At 41.1% G+C, this 18369-nt stretch overlaps 1 protein-coding gene across 2 annotated transcripts in view; it reads left to right on the top strand.

Annotated features, from left to right (window-relative positions):
- Window positions 1–18369, top strand: part of atrnl1a (attractin-like 1a) — a 449940-nt gene that overhangs the window by 407375 nt on the left and 24196 nt on the right. For both annotated transcript variants that reach the window (XM_034184477.1, XM_034184476.1), the window contains one exon: window positions 16664–16778. In XM_034184477.1, the coding sequence (XP_034040368.1) occupies window positions 16664–16778 (115 nt within the window). The remainder of the gene's footprint in view (window positions 1–16663; window positions 16779–18369) is intronic.

Below are 18369 nucleotides of genomic sequence, written 5' to 3'. Positions count from 1 at the left end.
AAAACAAAAAAACAAAAAATCAAGCTCCTGGATCGACATAATCAGAAAAGTGGATAAAACGCGTGCCTGTCTCTGTTCTCTCCTGGGAATGAAAGAGAAACAGCAGAGTTTTTTTTTTTTTGTTTTTTTTTTTGGAATCTGGACTCGATCTGTCAGTGTGATTTGGGGTAAACACGTTTTCCAGTGCGTCTGTTTAAATTTTATTCTTCACAAAGTGGTGATCTCTGCACCTCTTCTACCTTTTGTTTTGTGTTTTTCCCCACATTAAGGGAAACTGCTTAAACTTTAGACGTTTTTAAAAAATAAATAAGCTCGGACTGCATTTTCTCCCCTTCAAACATTTTGGAGGTGATGTCATTGTGCGGTGTTTTGGCTGGTATTATGTCCGGAGGGCGCACAGAGAACTGTAGCAGCCAGGTGGTAACCAGCGGCTGAGGATTGCGGGAAAGTCCAGAAAATCAGATGCAAAGTTTAGCTGTCATGGGTGGCTGAGTTCACCAGCCAGTCACAGCTGGTCATATCACCCCCCCCCCCCCCCCCTTCCATCCTCACTTTACTTACCACACGCTGTCTTACGTTGCACTGCACCCGTGCCCCAGTCTCCAGCTCAGAGTTTCCTCCATCGGCCAGAGCAGCAAGCTCACCTTCAACAGCGCCGCCCTGACTCTGCCCGCGGGGACTAAATCTGACTCCTGCTCCTGTCTGCATGAGGACAGACCCACAGCCCTGATCTTTTCCTCATAAGAATTAATTTTGAAGACTATATGCGCTGGATTATGCAAAACATTATGCGCAAGATTGCGCATCTGTCCACGCGGTCAGGTATCCTACTGGAGGTAAACAAGGTTGTCTGGAGTTGCTCATCTCTTAAGCGTGGGTGCGCTTTCACCTGTTCCTCTCCCTGTCGTGGACGCGCAGCACTTAAAAGCACTGACTTCTTCCCTTTGCTCCCCCGTTAATACCGCACCTGGTGGACTCTCCATCACGTTCTGGACAGATGTGCAGATGGTTGAGATTAATAAGTGTAAATTTCTTCAGTAATATACATTATGTATATTACTGAAGAAATTTGCACATCACTTACATGTATGTTTACAAGGCAAGAAAAAAAAAATACATCAATATTTAGTAGATCCTCCTTTTGCAGAAATAACAGCCTCTAAATGCCTCCTATAGCTTCCAGTGAGTCTGGATTCTGGTTGAAGGTAGTTTGGACCAAACATATCCGGTTTGTTGATTTCCGAGTATGGACATAATAATATTATTATAATATTATATAATAATAATATTATTAATATATAATAATATTCAGGTCTGGGGACTGAGATGGCCGTTCCAGAATGTTGTACTTGTTCCTCTCCATGAATGCCTTAGTAGATTTTGAGCAGTGTTTAGGGTCGTTGGCTTGAAAGATCCAGCGCCGGTGCAACTTCAAGTTTGTCACTGAGTCTTGAACATTGTTCTCAAGAATCTGCTGATATTGACTGGAATCCATGTGACCCTCAACTTTAATAAGATTTCCAGTACCTGCACTGGCCACACAGCCTCACAGCATGATAGAACCACCTCCAAATCTTACTGTAGACAGCAAGTGTTTTTCTATGAATGCTATGTTCTTTTTCAGCCATGCATACTGCCCCTTGTTATGTCCAAATAACTCAATTTTAGTTTCATCAGTCCACAGCACCTTATTCCAAAATGACGCTGGCTTGTCCAAATGTGGTTTAGCATACCTCAAGCAACTGTTTGTGGCGTGTACGCAGAAAAGGCTTCCTCTGCATTACAGCATCATACAGCATCTCCTGTGTGTTGTATATTTGAACGATGCACAGAGACACCATCTGCAGCAATATCATGTTGTAGTTATTTGGATTGACTATGACTGTTCTCACGATCCTTCACCTTATCTGAGATTTTTCTTGGCCTGCCACTTTGGGCCTTAGGGCCCTGTCCCACTGGTGTTTAGGAGGATTTGCATATGGATTGCGCACAAAATTGGCCCATATTCACCAAACATCCGCAATATCCGTGTAACATGCCTGTATGAGTCGGCCGTCATCCGAACACGCCCGTGATCATCCGCAGAGGCATGTATGTCCGCAGCCAGGATTTTTGAGCTGTTCAAAAATCTGGATGCGGATAATATCCGCCTTATATACTCCATATATACTCAATTCATACACAATACATACTCACTCTATGCGCTGTATATCTGCCTTTAACCGCTGATATCTATTTGCGGCTATTTGCGGCCTGATTTGCGGCTTGACAGTGGACCGGGACAGTGTGTAAAACAGATATATATTGTGCCCATCATGTCCACATCACAAATTAAAATATGTTGTAGCGAATGCATGCAAATTGGCCACAAATAAAGCGTTTTTATTATATCTGCTTTGCAACTGATTTGCAGACAATCTGTGAATGCATAACAAACACGTCACGTAAACCCAAAGTACTATATGTGGCAGAAAACGACATACCTGCCAGTCAGTGCTGGTCCGGCTGTGTAGATCCACAAAGATGTAATAGCTGCTGCAATCCAGGACTTTTATTTCACACCAACAAAAGGAAGAGTTACTGTTTAGCACTTGACACTCTCAAAAAAAAAAGAAAAAAGAAAATAACACCATCTCACACCCCGAGCGGCTTCCCCCCTCCTGCTCCACAAACTCATGAACAGTTAACCCTCGCATGACAACATGAACATTAACTCTGATCAACTTGTCCAAGTCCAGCAAATGCTCCAGAGCCTGTATTGTTGGTGTGAATAGTGATGCCGACGGCCCGAGTTCGCTTCTTTTATTTCCGCAATGCAGATGCTGTGCACGCACAACATGTGCGCAATGCATTCATAATACACCCGTCATACTGCCGTGATAATCTCAATGTGTCGGATCAGTTTCCTCACTACGTGTTATATAACCGTTATAATTTATCTTATTTTATTTTTATTTTTATTGTTGTTGATTGTTGTTTTATGCTTCTGTTTAACTTTTGTGGCACTTTGAGATTTGTTTACAAATGTAAAGTGCAATATAAATAAAATGTATTATTATTGATGTATTATTATAACCGTGATTGTTCATCATATATTCGCTATATATTATTAATATATCCTTAATTCATACTGGGACATTTGTCATTTTTGGCCATTTTTGTTGCAGACGACAATGAACGCCCGCAAATTGTATACTCAATTCATGCACAATTAATCCTCTCCCCAGTGGGATAGGGCCCTTAACTAGTACTGTGCCTGTGGTCTTCCATTTCCTCACTGTGTTCCTCACAGTGGAAACTGACAGCTGAAATCTCTGAGATAGCTTTTTGTATCCTTCCCCTAAACCATGATGTTGAACAATCTTTGTTTTCTGGTCTGAGAATCATTTAGAGGCTCCCATGTTGCCACTCATTAGAATAGATGCAAAGAGGAGAAACATTTGTAAAGAGCCACCTTAAATACCCTTTCTCATGATTGGATTCACCTGTGTAAGGAGGTCAAGAGTCAATGAGCTTATCAAACCAATTTTGTGTTCCAATAATTAGTGCCATATGTATTCAAATCAATAAAATAAGGGTGTCCAAATTTATGCACCTGCCTAATTTTGTTTAAATAATTATTGTGGACTTTCTGTAAATACTAGAAACTGGATTTCACTTCTCAAATAGTGTGTTCTTCTGCTATATGACGTATTTAACTGAAATTTCTGATCCAGACAACCAGTGATTTATAAAAGGAAAATCATGAAAATTATAAGGGGTCAAATCAAATCAAATCAATTTCATTTATATAGCGCCAAATCACAACAAACAGTTGCCCCAAGGCGCTTCATATTGCAAGGCAAAGCCATACAATAGGCGTGCCCAAGCTTTTACATACAATTGTACTTGAATACTTTGTTCTGTGTTTACAACATTCAGTGCACTATTCAGTCTACTGTGGTTGCACAAATTAGTTTTTTTTTTTTTTTTAATGGTTGTGATATTTATTTAAAATTTTATATTTATTTCTTGTCATGTCTGGTGCAAAATTGTTTGCAAAATGATTTATTTGCAGCTGTTTTCAAAACATTAATAGATTATTATTAAAATAATAACTCAATATTATATTATATTGAGAAGTTATTTTGGAAATAAAGAGAACCGCACTGCCAAATTCTTAATTATTGTTCATTTTGGGGGTGGGGAGGGGGCACAAAGCATTTGTGCTTAGTGCACCCAAATGGCTAGCACCGGCCCTGTGGACATCACTCTGAAAGGCCAAACAAACACTATAGTCTCTAATTATTCCATACGGTCCAGCACTTAAAACTATTAGTACCAGAGGTGATGTTTGTGTGTGTGGTCCAAGAGTTGCTAAGTACTGAGATGGCGCCGTCACATGCCTCTAATTACACTCTGTGCACGCCTGCTGGCTGGTTGCTTCCTGATACCATTCTGTCTCATTAAGTACGTCGGCAAGTTGTGTTTATTTACACAGCTTTAAAATGTCAAGAGTTTATTCCAGATTCTGATCTTCCACATGATGCAAAGATGCCTGTGTATCACTGCTCAATTCCACGCAGTGCAGCTGTCATTTTTACGTTCACAGACCATCTATTTGCGAAGCAAGCACGCTAACAACATTAGCTGTTGTGACAAATGTTATCATGCATATTAATATTGGCAGCACAGCACCATCTGATGCCAGTTTGCAAAGTTTGGCAATGTTGTTCATTGGGTGGGGGTTAGCTCACCATCTCAACCTCCAGGCCTTCAGTACAGCTGATATTTGCTGCAAAATACATTAAAGTGGATTGAAAAATACCAGTTTAAACAAAAATGAGAGAAAACATATGAAAAAAAAAACCTCATCTTGCTGCTGTACTGCTTCTCCTCAGGGAGCCTTGGTGGACACAGCCAGTTTAGTGCTCTTCTGTCAAAACACCAGAAATACCTTTAGTCCAAGAGATTCAACTTAAAAAACAAGAAATTTAGCATTTTTAGTTTTAAATTGTGGAAGCACAAACTAAATGTACTTGTGGCTTTTTCAGAATCAAAGATGACATATAAAATGGCCCTTAGTTCACCTATTTTTAAGCTTAATTTTAGGTTAAAAACCTAATTTAAGCGTAGAGGTGTATGAGGTCTGTTAGAAAAGTATCCGACCTTTTTATTTTTTGCAAAAACCATATGGATTTGAATCACGTGTGATTGCATCAGCCAAGCTTGAACCCTCGTGCGCATGCGTGAGTTTTTTCACGCCTGTCGGTTGCGTCATTTACACAGATTAAGGAAGAACGCCCACACCTGCTGAGAGCACGCCGCGCTCCGAGCGCCAATCGACAGGCTGAAACCCTGCTGAAACAACCAGATCATTTCCAACATGAAGGCTTTGTTGATCCGGGACGTCGTCTGACTTTCACAAAAATGGCAGAAGACGTGGACATCAAGACTTTTTCGGCACATTCCACTGTTACAGGAGTTTTTTTCATGGAAAGAGAAGCGGAGGGATGCGCCCCGGAGCCGCTCATGGCGCGGGACAAAAGCACCTCAGTGTTGGTCTCACAGGACGGCTTTCAGGTGGCTTTCAGACGGCTTTCGGTGGCTTTTCAGTCGTGTGACTATCTAAGAAATTGTGCATGAGCTGGACATGCCATAACATGTCCTGTGAGGCTTCATCACGGCGTTGCTTTGTGCCATGCGGCTCCACCGTGACGCGCGGAATTCCTCCGCTCCTCTTTCCATGACAGAAACTCCTGTAAGACTGAAATGTGCTGTTCATTTCCACAATAGATGCTGTGTTGATCCGGGGCGTCGTCTGACTTCCACAGGAATTGCGGAAGACGTGGACATCTGCACTTTTTCGGCACATTGAGACAGACGTGTGGAGGAAATCCGCGTGTCACAGTGGAGCCGCATGGCGCAAAGCAACGCCGTGATGAAGCCTCACAGGACATGTTATGGCATGTCCAGCTCATGCACAATTTCTCAGATAGTCACACGACTGAAAAGCCACCGAAAGCCGTCTGAAAGCCACCTGAAAGCCGTCCTGTGAGACCAACACTGAGGTGCTTTTGTCCCGCGCCATGAGCGGCTCCGTGGCGCATCCCTCCGCTTCTCTTTCCATGAAAAAAACTCCTGTAACAGTGGAATGTGCCGAAAAAGTCTTGATGTCCATGTCTTCTGCCATTTTTGTGAAAGTCAGATGACGTCCCGGATCAACAAAGCCTTCATGTTGGAAATGATCTGGTTGTTTCAGCCTGTCGATTGGCGCTCGGAGCGCGGCGTGCTCTCAGCAGGTGTGGGCGTTCTTCCTTAATCTGTGTAATCCCCATAAAATTGTCCCTGAAAGCCATCTGAATTTTCCGAATGGTGTCCACCTGGAGGTCTCTCACAGTTTCTGGAAAAAATTGATGCAGCAAAGCTCCAAATCATTCAGACATTTATTCGCAATAAAAATCCGATGAGAGGGGTGGACCACTGCTCACACAAAGCCTGCTCACTGGCGAATGACGCAACCGACAGGCGTGAAAAACGCATGCTCACGCAGGTTCAAGCTTGGCTGATGCAATCATACGTGATTCAAATCCATATGGTTTTTGCAAAAAATAAAAAGGTCGGATACTTTTCTAACAGACCTCGAATATGTTAAGGCATGTGAATGATCTACGATGATTAGCTACATGTTTCAAGTATTCAAAATGTTGAAAACTGACCTTGTAGCCATATTACAATATGACATGGCTGCAGTTGTATTTATTTATTTAATTAAAAATATTTTGGATTCTAGATGAGGCAGGTAAAATACCTGATTTAAGTGTCTTCGTATACTTCTTTCTTTTTTAATGAATGAGAAACTCTGTGCAGTCATTACCTGCACATTTTAACTTTTGGGAGTGTAAGACACTCGTTAGATTTCCACATTTGAATCTATACCACTGCAATTTTATTTTTTAATGAACTTGCCTGTCAATATGTCAAACATGGCCATTGAGAATGGCCATGTTTGATGACATGCTCCACATACTAAGCTTCTTACCTTCACGTTATTCAGATAAATGCAGTGCATCCTATTTTGTCATGCTCATAGTTAGAGACTTAAATCAGGTTCCTAACCCTTTCCAAGATATGTACAAATAAATTACAAAATAAAACATTACTAAAATACCATCAGCCGTATGAGCATTGTCTTCTTTAAAATTTGCAGTTGTTTAATTGGTATCCCAGTGCAAAGTGTTATATATATATTATATATATATATGTGTGTGTGTGTAAAATTATACATTTATTGTTATTTATTTAATTATTGAAATCCTATCGTCTTACATACAATTTGTACATGTTCAATAAAGCCCCTCTATCTATCTATCTATCTATCTATCTATCTATCTATCTATCTGTCTATCATAAACAAAATTTTATTTATGTTTTAATCAATCAATTCAATCAATTTTTTTTATATAGCGCCAAATCACAACAAACAGTTGCCCCAAGGCGCTTTATATTGTAAGGCAAGGCCATACAATAATTATGTAAAACCCCAACGGTCAAAACGACCCCCTGTGAGCAAGCACTTGGCTACAGTGGGAAGGAAAAACTCCCTTTTAACAGGAAGAAACCTCCAGCAGAACCAGGCTCAGGGAGGGGCAGTCTTCTGCTGGGACTGGTTGGGGCTGAGGGAGAGAACCAGGAAAAAGACATGCTGTGGAGGGGAGCAGAGATCGATCACTAATGATTAAATGCAGAGTGGTGCATACAGAGCAAAAAGAGAAAGAAACAGTGCATCATGGGAACCCCCCAGCAGTCTACGTCTATAGCAGCATAACTAAGGGATGGTTCAGGGTCACCTGATCCAGCCCTAACTATAAGCTTTAGCAAAAAGGAAAGTTTTAAGCCTAATCTTAAAAGTAGAGAGGGTGTCTGTCTCCCTGATCTGAATTGGGAGCTGGTTCCACAGGAGAGGAGCCTGAAAGCTGAAGGCTCTGCCTCCCATTCTACTCTTACAAACCCTAGGAACTACAAGTAAGCCTGCAGTCTGAGAGCGAAGCGCTCTATTGGGGTGATATGGTACTACGAGGTCCCTAAGATAAGATGGGACCTGATTATTCAAAACCTTATAAGTAAGAAGAAGAATTTTAAATTCTATTCTAGAATTAACAGGAAGCCAATGAAGAGAGGCCAATATAGGTGAGATATGCTCTCTCCTTCTAGTCCCCGTCAGTACTCTAGCTGCAGCATTTTGAATTAACTGAAGGCTTTTTAGGGAACTTTTAGGACAACCTGATAATAATGAATTACAATAGTCCAGCCTAGAGGAAATAAATGCATGAATTAGTTTTTCAAAATCACTCTGAGACAAGACCTTTCTGATTTTAGAGATATTGCGTAAATGCAAAAAAGCAGTCCTACATATTTGTTTAATATGCGCTTTGAATGACATATCCTGATCAAAAATGACTCCAAGATTTCTCACAGTATTACTAGAGGTCAGGGTAATGCCATCCAGAGTAAGGATCTGGTTAGACACCATGTTTCTAAGATTTGTGGGGCCAAGTACAATAACTTCAGTTTTATCTGAGTTTAAAAGCAGGAAATTAGAGGTCATCCATGTCTTTATGTCTGTAAGACAATCCTGCAGTTTAGCTAATTGGTGTGTGTCCTCTGGCTTCATGGATAGATAAAGCTGGGTATCATCTGCGTAACAATGAAAATTTAAGCAATACCGTTTAATGGCATCTGCAGTAGAACACGTGTGTTCACATGCATGAGCTTTTGACAAGAGCAAAAGTTAGCTTTGATTAATTGATCTTTGAAGTTAGTGTGCACGCTAACACCCACAAAATGTCTTGTAAATCACTCCAGAGGTGTTATCAGGTTACAAAAACAGCGTTTTCAGTTTGAGAAGTGTTTATTTCTCACTAGCTTTTACATAATATGAGAAAGATGTTAGATTTACACACAAAGTGGAGTTTTTGTGTTTTGTTTTTTTTGTTTTTTTTTTTTTGTTTTTTTTTACAAAGTGGAGTTTGCTGTTAGCTTGAACAGCCAGTGACATCATGCTGCCGATCTACTCTGATTGGCTGCTGCGGCGGCCCTTAAAAAAACTGAACAGAATGAAACAGAGTGTGACTTTTTAACCTCTTAAAGTACCTTTTAAAACAGGTCAAGGTTAGCCATCTTTGAACTTTTTCAAGGTCTGTGTCCCAAGAATGCTCCCTGTGAATTTGAAGACTGGCAGTAACAGGACTGGACTTATGCTGAGCACAGACTGACAGACAGATGGACAAACGTATGGACACAAAGTCTTCACAATACTCAATGGCCATATTTGATGACCTCGGGTAAAAAAAAAAAAAATGAATAGTGGCCACAAGGGGGATTTTCACTGACTTTTTGTATGTGATTTGACAAATTTTTCTGGTCCCATCATAAAAATTTCAGCATGTTCCACAAAATTTCCATTATTTGGCCATTTTTGAGCTAATGGTCTTGGACTATTTGACTTTGACCATTTTTTATACTACTACAGAGATTTATGATGGGTGCACTCTTGTTGAAAGAGGCAACCAGTTGCCACTGTGATTGGTCAATACTGCGATCAGACTGCAGTACACCATACCCAGTGAATACTGTAATTCCAGCCCTTTTGCACACAGAGCTTGGATGTGTGACTGTATTTCCCCCAAATGGATGTTTACCTTCTGTGCAGCTAATTTTTGTATTTGCTATTGAGATCTGATTTTAAAGGGTGAGAGAGGGAGATCATCTTTTAGCAGCAGGTTGGAGTAAAGCACACACACACACACACACACACACACACACACACACTGCGTATACTGTATATTCACATTCACACTCTGACCACGGGAAAATTTCAAAAATTAAGTTGATTTTGTGTAAGATTAAAGTTAAAGGCACATTCCCAGGGAACACAGAATATATCCAAAATGTTTTGGTTTGGTATTAGGAAGGTTTTTCTGCAAAATGCCTTTTGAAAACATTAAAGTGTTGACTCTCAGAAACAATGCGACAAAATGTTTCAGAATGCTGCAGTAAGATGTTCTATGTATGTTTTCCAGGTCACAACAGAATGTTTTAGGACAGTGTTTCCCAGATGTTTTGAAACAGTCATATTGTTTTGTATCAGGGCAGAGCAGCATTTATTTGATAAAAAAAAAAAAAATCAAAGTCATGAAGTAAAAATTAACAATGTATTAATTTCCGATATTTGACCATATTGTCACTGGCATCAAAAACAGAATAATATTTGTACAGAAATACAGCTTCTGCTGACTGGCTAACTGCATCCTGATTGGCTGGAATTTCAAACTTAAGGCATCACTGCAAAGCACTCTCTTTTATAATTGAAGAAATTGTAAGTTTTGAAACGTAAGTTTGAACTTATTTGTGCATTTAGGTAAAATAAGGTCCTTTGATATACCCATTTAAAATTGGTAAAACATTTATAAAGTATAATCAAAACCTTGTCAACTTTTTTGAGTTTCTTTTTGAATTCTTCTAGATAATCAGTTGTATAAGTATGCAATTCATTTCTCTTAACCATTCGTTTACCCTTTGATTATGTATATTTGAGATACCTGAATCTGAAGAGTGTCACCATGATGAGTACTGATAAGGAATGAACAGACAATATAAACAAACTAATATCCCTGTAGAGACAAAACTCATAATACATACAAGTCCAGATTGGACATTTATTATAAACATGTACGAGGTCTGTGAGAAAAGTATCCGACCTTTTTATTTTATGCAAAAAATATATGGATTTGATTCATATGTTTTTACGTCAGCCAAGCTTGAACCTTCGTGCCCATGCGTGAGTTTTTTCATGCCTGTCGGTTGCGTCATTCGCCTGTGGGCAGGCTTTGAGTGAGCACTGGTCCACCCCTCTCGTCGTTTTTTCATTGTGAGGAAATGGCAGAATGATTTGGGCTTTGTTCCATCAGAATTTTTCCAGAAACTGTTAGAGACAGGCAGCTGGAAACCATTCGGAAAATTCACATGGCTTTCGGTGAAAATTTTATGGGCTTCACAGAGATTAAGGAGTGTTACTACCGCTTTAAGGATGGCCCACAATGGCACACGGCACGCCGTGCTCCGTGATTGACAGGCAGAAATGACCATTTCATTTCTAAACGGATGGCTGTATGGATCCGGGACCGTCGTGTGCAATTTCTCTGGTTATCACAAGAGCTGGACATCAGCCATTTCCCGGCAGATTTCACTTTTAACAAGAGATTTTTTCATGGAAAGCCACGCGGAGGCTTCGCACATCACGACAGATTCGCTGATGGAGCGAGACAAAGAACACCTCCGTTTTGGAGTGTCAGAGGAAAAGTTGGGACATGCCTATCTCGGCTTTCAGTGGCTTACCAGTCGAGTGAGTATAAGAGAAATTGTGGAGAGCTGGGAATGCAGCTCCACCGCGATGCGCGGAATTCCTTTGCACGTCTGTCTCAATGTGCCGAAAAAATGCTGATGTCCACTCTTTTCACAATTCCTGTGCTAGTCAGACGACATACCGGATCAAGACAGCATCCAGTTTAGAAATGAACGGCACATTCCACTGTTACAGGAGTTTTTGTCATGGAAAGAGGAGCGGCTCCACCGCGATGCGCGGTGGAGCTGCATGGCACAAAGCAACACCGTGATGAAGCCTTCCAGGACATGTTGGCGCAGGTCCAGCTCATGCACAATCACAATCGGATAATCACACAACTGAAAAGCAACCGACAGCCGTCTGAAATCCACCTTTAAGCCGTCCTGTGAGACCAACACCGAGGTGGTTTTGTCCCGCGTAATGAACGGTTCCATGGCACGTCCCTCCGCTCCTCTTTCCATGACAAAAACTCCTGTAACGGTGGAATGTATAGAAAAAGTGCTGATGTCCACATCTTCAGCCTTTTTGTGAAAGTCAGACGAGGTCCCGGATCAACAAAGCCTTCACGTTGGAAATGATCTGGTTGTGCCAGCGGGGTGTCAGCTTGTCGATGGGGGCTGGGAGCGCGCCGCGCTCTCAGCAGTTGTGGGCGTTCTTTAAACCGTCTGGATTACTCAATCTGTGTAATCCCCATAAAATCGTCCCTGAAAACCATATTAATTTTCCGAACGGTGTCCACCTGGAGGTCTCTCACAGTTTCTGGAAAAAAATTGATGCAGCAAAGCTCCAAATCGTTCAGACATTTATTTGCAATAAAAATCCGACGAGAGGGGTGGACCAGTGCTCACACGAAGCCTGCTCAGAGGCGAATGACGCAACCGGCAGGCATGAAAAAACTCACGCATGCGCACGAAGGTTCAAGCTTGGCTGATGCAATCACACGTGATTCAAATCCATATGGTTTTTGAAAAAAAAAAAAAGGTCAGATACTTTTCTAACAGACCTCGTATATCAATAATCCAGTGAGATTTTATTAATCAAGAAAAGCTTCTGGGCAGGGGTGGTGGCCATGTGGTTAGTGCACTTGGTTTTAGTGCGGAAGGTTGCTGGTTCAAACCCCACCCCTGCCACATTTCTCCATGTAATGTGGAGTTGCATCAGAAAGGGCATCTGGCCTAAAACCTGTTGCAAATCAATATGCAGATCCACCTCAGATTTGCTGTGGTGACCCCAAGTGAAAATAGGAGAACAGCCAAATGGTCTTACTTTTTGATCAAGGTTTACAGAAGGTTTTGGGTGTATTACCACAAAATGTTTCTGAGATGTTTTCAAACCAGCAAGTTGTTTCCTGGGATTACTGTGTTAAACATTTGAACATAATTTGATCCAATACATACAGAAGTATATTGAATTCACTGGTTAAAAAACAACAACAACAAAAAATAGGCTGCTGATCTCGTAATTACGAGTTTTTTTTTGGGGGGGGGGGGGGGGATCTCTTCTGTTCAAGGGGCTTCCGTACTTCCAGTCCCTCAGCAAAGACAAGCGTGAGAATTCCCGAGTCATAATCGAAAATCGGCCAATTTTTAATCGCCGACACTGCACTGTGATCGTACACCACACGCACACAAAGTGTGGATTTTCCCCTAAACTCTTCCTGGTTGAATGAAACTCCTCCAGAGACGCAGGGCATAGGGCACCCAGACTGGCACGCGCTCTGGTGGCAGTGAGCCCCTCTTTGTCCCTCAGTGGTCGGTGGGGCTGTGTGAGTGAAAGCTGGAAGTCTGGAGGGAAGCGAGACACGTCTCATTTTGGTGAGACGCCCCGTGCTCCTCCCTGGACATTCATCCAGGAGCACTTTAGGGAAAAATCCACACTTTGTGTTTGATTACAGTGTGTTATCATCTGCTAACCTCAGCCCGCTTCCTTACTGAGGGACTGGAGGTACGGAAGCTATATATAAAAAGCAGTTTAGACACCTGATCTTTTCTCGTTATTAGGAGATCAGGATCTCGTAATTACGAGATCAGCGGTCTATTTTTTTTTTTATTCTAGTGAATGCAATACACTTCCATAAATACAAGATCCAAAGCTTTTATTTAATTCTTTTGCAGAGATAATTGAGATTATCAGAGGTAGAATTGGATTATAAACACAGGCTTGTGTTTCTAATTTTAAAGTTGGGCACAAATCTATTGTCTATTTGATCACATTTCCCCGTTTTCTGTCTTTAATTTGCTGCTGTGTATAGGGTTTCCTTTCAACATACTTGCCGCCTGTGTTGTCTTGATAAGGTTGTAATGTGCATTTGTGTTTTTACTAACAGAAGAAAATCTGTTCATTTAGGGATTTTGTTGTATCCGTTTTGTTCAGATTCTTCAAGAAGTGATTCCCGCAGTAGGGATGTGAAATAAGCACAGACGTCCTTTGTTCCACTCAGATTTTTTTCATCCTCTTCTCATGTGTATATTCTATTTCACCACTGTTTTGATTGAGAGAGTGAGTGTGTAAAAGAATGATATAATGAGGAAAACAGGGATGACTGGACTTCGTGGTGGTTTTTCTTTTCCCCACAGAGTGCAGTAATGAACCGGGTCAGTCTCTGTGACCTCTGTGGTACGGTGTGGCAGAAGGGTCAAACCTGATCGATGACTCTTTACTTCATCTGCTTTTTGTGTGTTCAGATATGAAGCACTTTAACCCAGACAGACATTATTATACAGTCACTCCCACTGGTGCTGTATGCAGATGATGGTTTGTTCTTATTCAGTAAATTGTAAGATTTCTTTAATTTGGAATATTTGAAACCCAGAGACGTTATTATGAAAACATTTCTCCACGGAGTGTGTCACTTCATCTTCCTTGTGATTACCCAGGTAAGCATAGGATTCAAGGAGTCAGTGTGAGTCCAGAAAATCTCCACAAGCAACTCGAACAAAAAAAAATTAAAGATATACAGTAGATTACCAACAGATACAGGACCTGGACTAATCAGATCAGGTCAGGGAGAATGAGCTGGTGCCACATGTCGCGTACGCCATACTATGGAGCCATCTTGGGTCCTGAATGGCAACCATCCAAATTAGGGGAGCGGATAACATTAAGTATACAGCAAAATCATTCATTGGTAGGTACAGCATTTCCTGTATATTTGTTTTGTGAATTGTTCTGTAATTTGTGTCTGTATCATGGCCCAAGCAGAGGATCACCCCTTTGAGTCTGGTCTGCTTGAGTTTTCTTCCTCAGAGGGAGTTTTTCCTTACCACTGTTGCTCGGAGGATTGGTAAGTTTAGACCTTACTTGTGTGAAGCGCCTTGAGGCAACTCTGTTGTGATTTGGCGCTATATAAATGAAAATAAATTGAAATTGAAAATTACAACCACCAAATTTGGCGTGATGATGCTCATAATATTACTTAGCATATGTGGCTGATTGGCCACAAGAAAATTCAAGATGGCAGTCATTTTCCAAAAATCTCTTTTCGGGTAGAATATTTGATTGATTAAAATTATACTGATGTCAAATTCCATTGTTAGATTTTACTTTATTTATGATACAACCCTGGCAATAATTATGGAATCACCGGCCTTGGAGGATGTTCATTCAGTTGTTTAATTTTGTAGAAAAAAAGCAGATCACAGACATGACACAAAACTAGTCATTTCAAATGGCAACTTTCTGGCTTTAAGAAACACTATAAGAAATCAGGAAAAATAATTGTGGCAGTCAGTAACGGTTACTTTTTTAGAAAACATGTGAAAACATTCCTTGCAAAAAGACACATAGGGTCAATGTCATGGCCTGCAAATAGTCCGGAGCTTAATCCAATTCAAAATCTTTGGTGGAAGTTGAAGAAAATGGTCCATGACAAGGCTTCAACTTGCAAAGCTGATCTGGCAACAGCAATCAGAGAAAGTTGGAGCCAGATTGATGAAGAGTACTGTTTGTCACTCATTAAGTCCATGCCTCAGAGACTGCAAGCTGTTATAAAAGCCAGAGGTGGTGCAACAAAATACTAGTGATGTATTGGAGCGTTCTTTTGTTTTTCATGATTCCATAATTTTTTCCTCAGAATTGAGTGATTCCATATTTTTTTCCCTCTGCTTGGTCTAAAAAAGTAACCGTTACTGACTGCCACATTTTTTTTCCTGATTTCTTATAGTGTTTCTTAAAGCCAGAAAGTTGTCATTTGAAATGACTTTAGTTTTGTGTCATGTCTGTGATCTGCGTTTTTTCTACCAATTTAAACAACTGAATGAACATCCTCCGAGGCCGGTGATTCCATAATTTTTGCCAGGGGTTGTATTTATTATGTTTTAATTTGCTTATGTGCCAAATTACAGTTGCGTTTATTACGTTTAGTATTAAATGGTACACGTCTGTGTGTCATGGTTTACGGACTACCTCACAGCAGTCGCTGGGCCAATCTGCTTTGAAAGTTGGCACGTGGGTTTGTTGGGGGTGGAGCAGCACATACATCACTATCATCCCGAATGGGCTGATACTCTGAGTTATGGGGGTCAGAATAATACCCATTTATTCCCTATGGGTCACAGCTCAGCCATATTTGGTACAAAGGTTTGACTAGATGTTGTCAGGTACATGTCTGAATTAGGTCACGAATAGGCCATAACCCTGAAAGTTATTGGGGTCGGAAAAATCCTCCTCCCAAAAGGGAAAGTTTTCAATCTATGCAATGCTTCTACATTCTTTGGTCAAAATACAGACCGTATTTATCTGTAAATCAGGGGTACCTATCCACAGTATCACGAGAGTCAGTTTCTGAACAATTTCTTGTAAAATAAATCTAATTGGGTAGAAAAGAGAAATGGTTGGCGCAATTGGCAGTCTTCACCAGTAACCTTTTTGTAAAGAACACTATCTAAACTTAATCACAGGTTTCTCCTCGTATTAATAATTACTTTATTATGTGTGTGGTCCACTGAAGCTCAGTGAAGTATTCATAATAGAAAGTTATATTTGGGTGTGCAGAGGGTGCAGGGTACACGTCAACCCTCTGATATCTTTCTGGGGAGGGACTACATCTGCCATTTTACGGTTCTGTCAACAAACCTTTGCATAAAATTAAAATCCATGTTTATGTCCTCATTCTGTCCCATTTGGCACCATGTTATACTGCCAACAACAATCCTAATGTGTTCTATTAAAATGGAACCTCTGCTATTTTTTTTTCTCAGTTTCTGTCCATTCTGTCATCATTGGGACGGACTGATTTTATTTGTTTAGTTATTTATTGATTGATTGTCTGTTTTTATACAGGTGGTGCCAAAGCCCATCACGATGGAGCCGTGCTGGGGGAGCAGAGCAGCTGTTCTGACGGTGCTGCTGTCGCTGCCCAGAATCCCCTCTGGAATACCTCCACCAGGACAGTCTGGTATCACAAAAACACACAGATGCACAGAGGCTGAGCCCACAGTCTGTTCCATTCAACCAGCAACAAAAAGTAGCTTCCAAACCAGGTGCACAAACACAGATCCAGGGATTTATTTTTTATTAGTTTATTCAGCATTGCGAGACAGGCCATTTATCATTTTGACTGCATATTATGTGATGTCACTCATTGTCATGAGGTTGCTGAACAAGTGTTTGGTGATGCCAGTGCAAAAGGTCCAAGTGTCCTGGTGCTGCCTGTCAACCAATGACCTAAGGTGACTACTGGATGTCTATGGTTCCAGGTACCCAAGGATCCAGTGGTAACACTGCAGTGACTACATCAAATGAGTGGGGACTTTGGTAGACTCATTTGAGGATGTCATCTTTGACATTTTGTCTACATGGCATGTCTCTCTGGACATTGTCCACCACGTATTGGTCATCTCCAGCTGCTCATGACCACAGCAGCTGCAGATGACCAATGACTTGCCCACTATTTTCCTAGCTGCAGCAGTGTTGGTTGCCATCCAGGAACCTGGGTGGTTCCATATTGTGGTGGATGCATTGACACACTTCAGCTGATGGACTTGAGTCTGAAAGTGGATAATTTACTCGTAATGTGAATCTGGATCAAAGTTCAGATGCAATGGAAGAAAATGTTTTCTTACAGGATCTTCATTCTCTGTACACATTGAGCTATAAACACATAAAAAGTGCAGTCACTTGGCCTCAGTGGAAGACTGTACTCTGAAGATCCTTCTCCTTTAATATATTACTGTTTTTTCCAGAGTATAAGTCACATCTTTTTTTCTGTATGTGCAACTCACATTTTAACACTGTTTCCCTCTGGATGAGTTTACCAATGGACAGAAACTTAGTAAGTACATTTGCACACCACAGCATGTGCTGTTATTTTACATAAGGACTTCAAAATTCCATGAATATGCAAGATGGACAAATAACATCCAGACTTCATTAAATACGTTCTCCATCTGTGCCCATCGGATGTTTTCTGCTAGACTGGAAGTCTAAGTCGAAGTCTGTGGTGTGTGTGCGCCAGACTTCTATATTTCATAAACAAACAACGTGTGCAAATGAACACAGACTGCTAACCTACGTAGCGGTTTAGCACTTCATCTGAACCCGCTACAGGGACGTTAGAACAAACTCATTTTACATCAACATGTGAAACCTAGAATTCACCAGAATGTTGTTAAACATCACCTTCAGCTGTGCCCGTTAAAAACCTGATGGAAAGTTCATCAAGCCAGGTTCTGATCTGGTCGTTTACATTACGCCACAGCTCAGGTTTCCCATATGGAAATGCAGCTTTACTGCTGGATCAATTTTTCTTCTCGGTGAGACTTCCTGACTTTCTACGGTCTGAGAGGAAGCTCATATTGCCGCTGTAGACAAATGACATGCGATATTCCCAGTTGGTCCAGTGAACCACCACACGTCTGTGATGACAGCAACGCTTCCTCACCGTCCCGACCAAACCTGGAGCTCCGTCAGCACGAGGCCGATCTTCTCTCCCTGCAGCTCATCGTCCACCCTGGTAGATGCCTCCAACCGTCTCAACGCTCACACGA

The sequence above is a fragment of the Thalassophryne amazonica genome, chromosome 13 (assembly GCF_902500255.1).
Source record: "Thalassophryne amazonica chromosome 13, fThaAma1.1, whole genome shotgun sequence".
NCBI lineage: Eukaryota > Metazoa > Chordata > Actinopteri > Batrachoidiformes > Batrachoididae > Thalassophryne > Thalassophryne amazonica.
The sequence above is the reverse complement of the archived record's forward strand: the minus strand, read 5'-3'. Positions and strand labels throughout refer to the sequence as shown.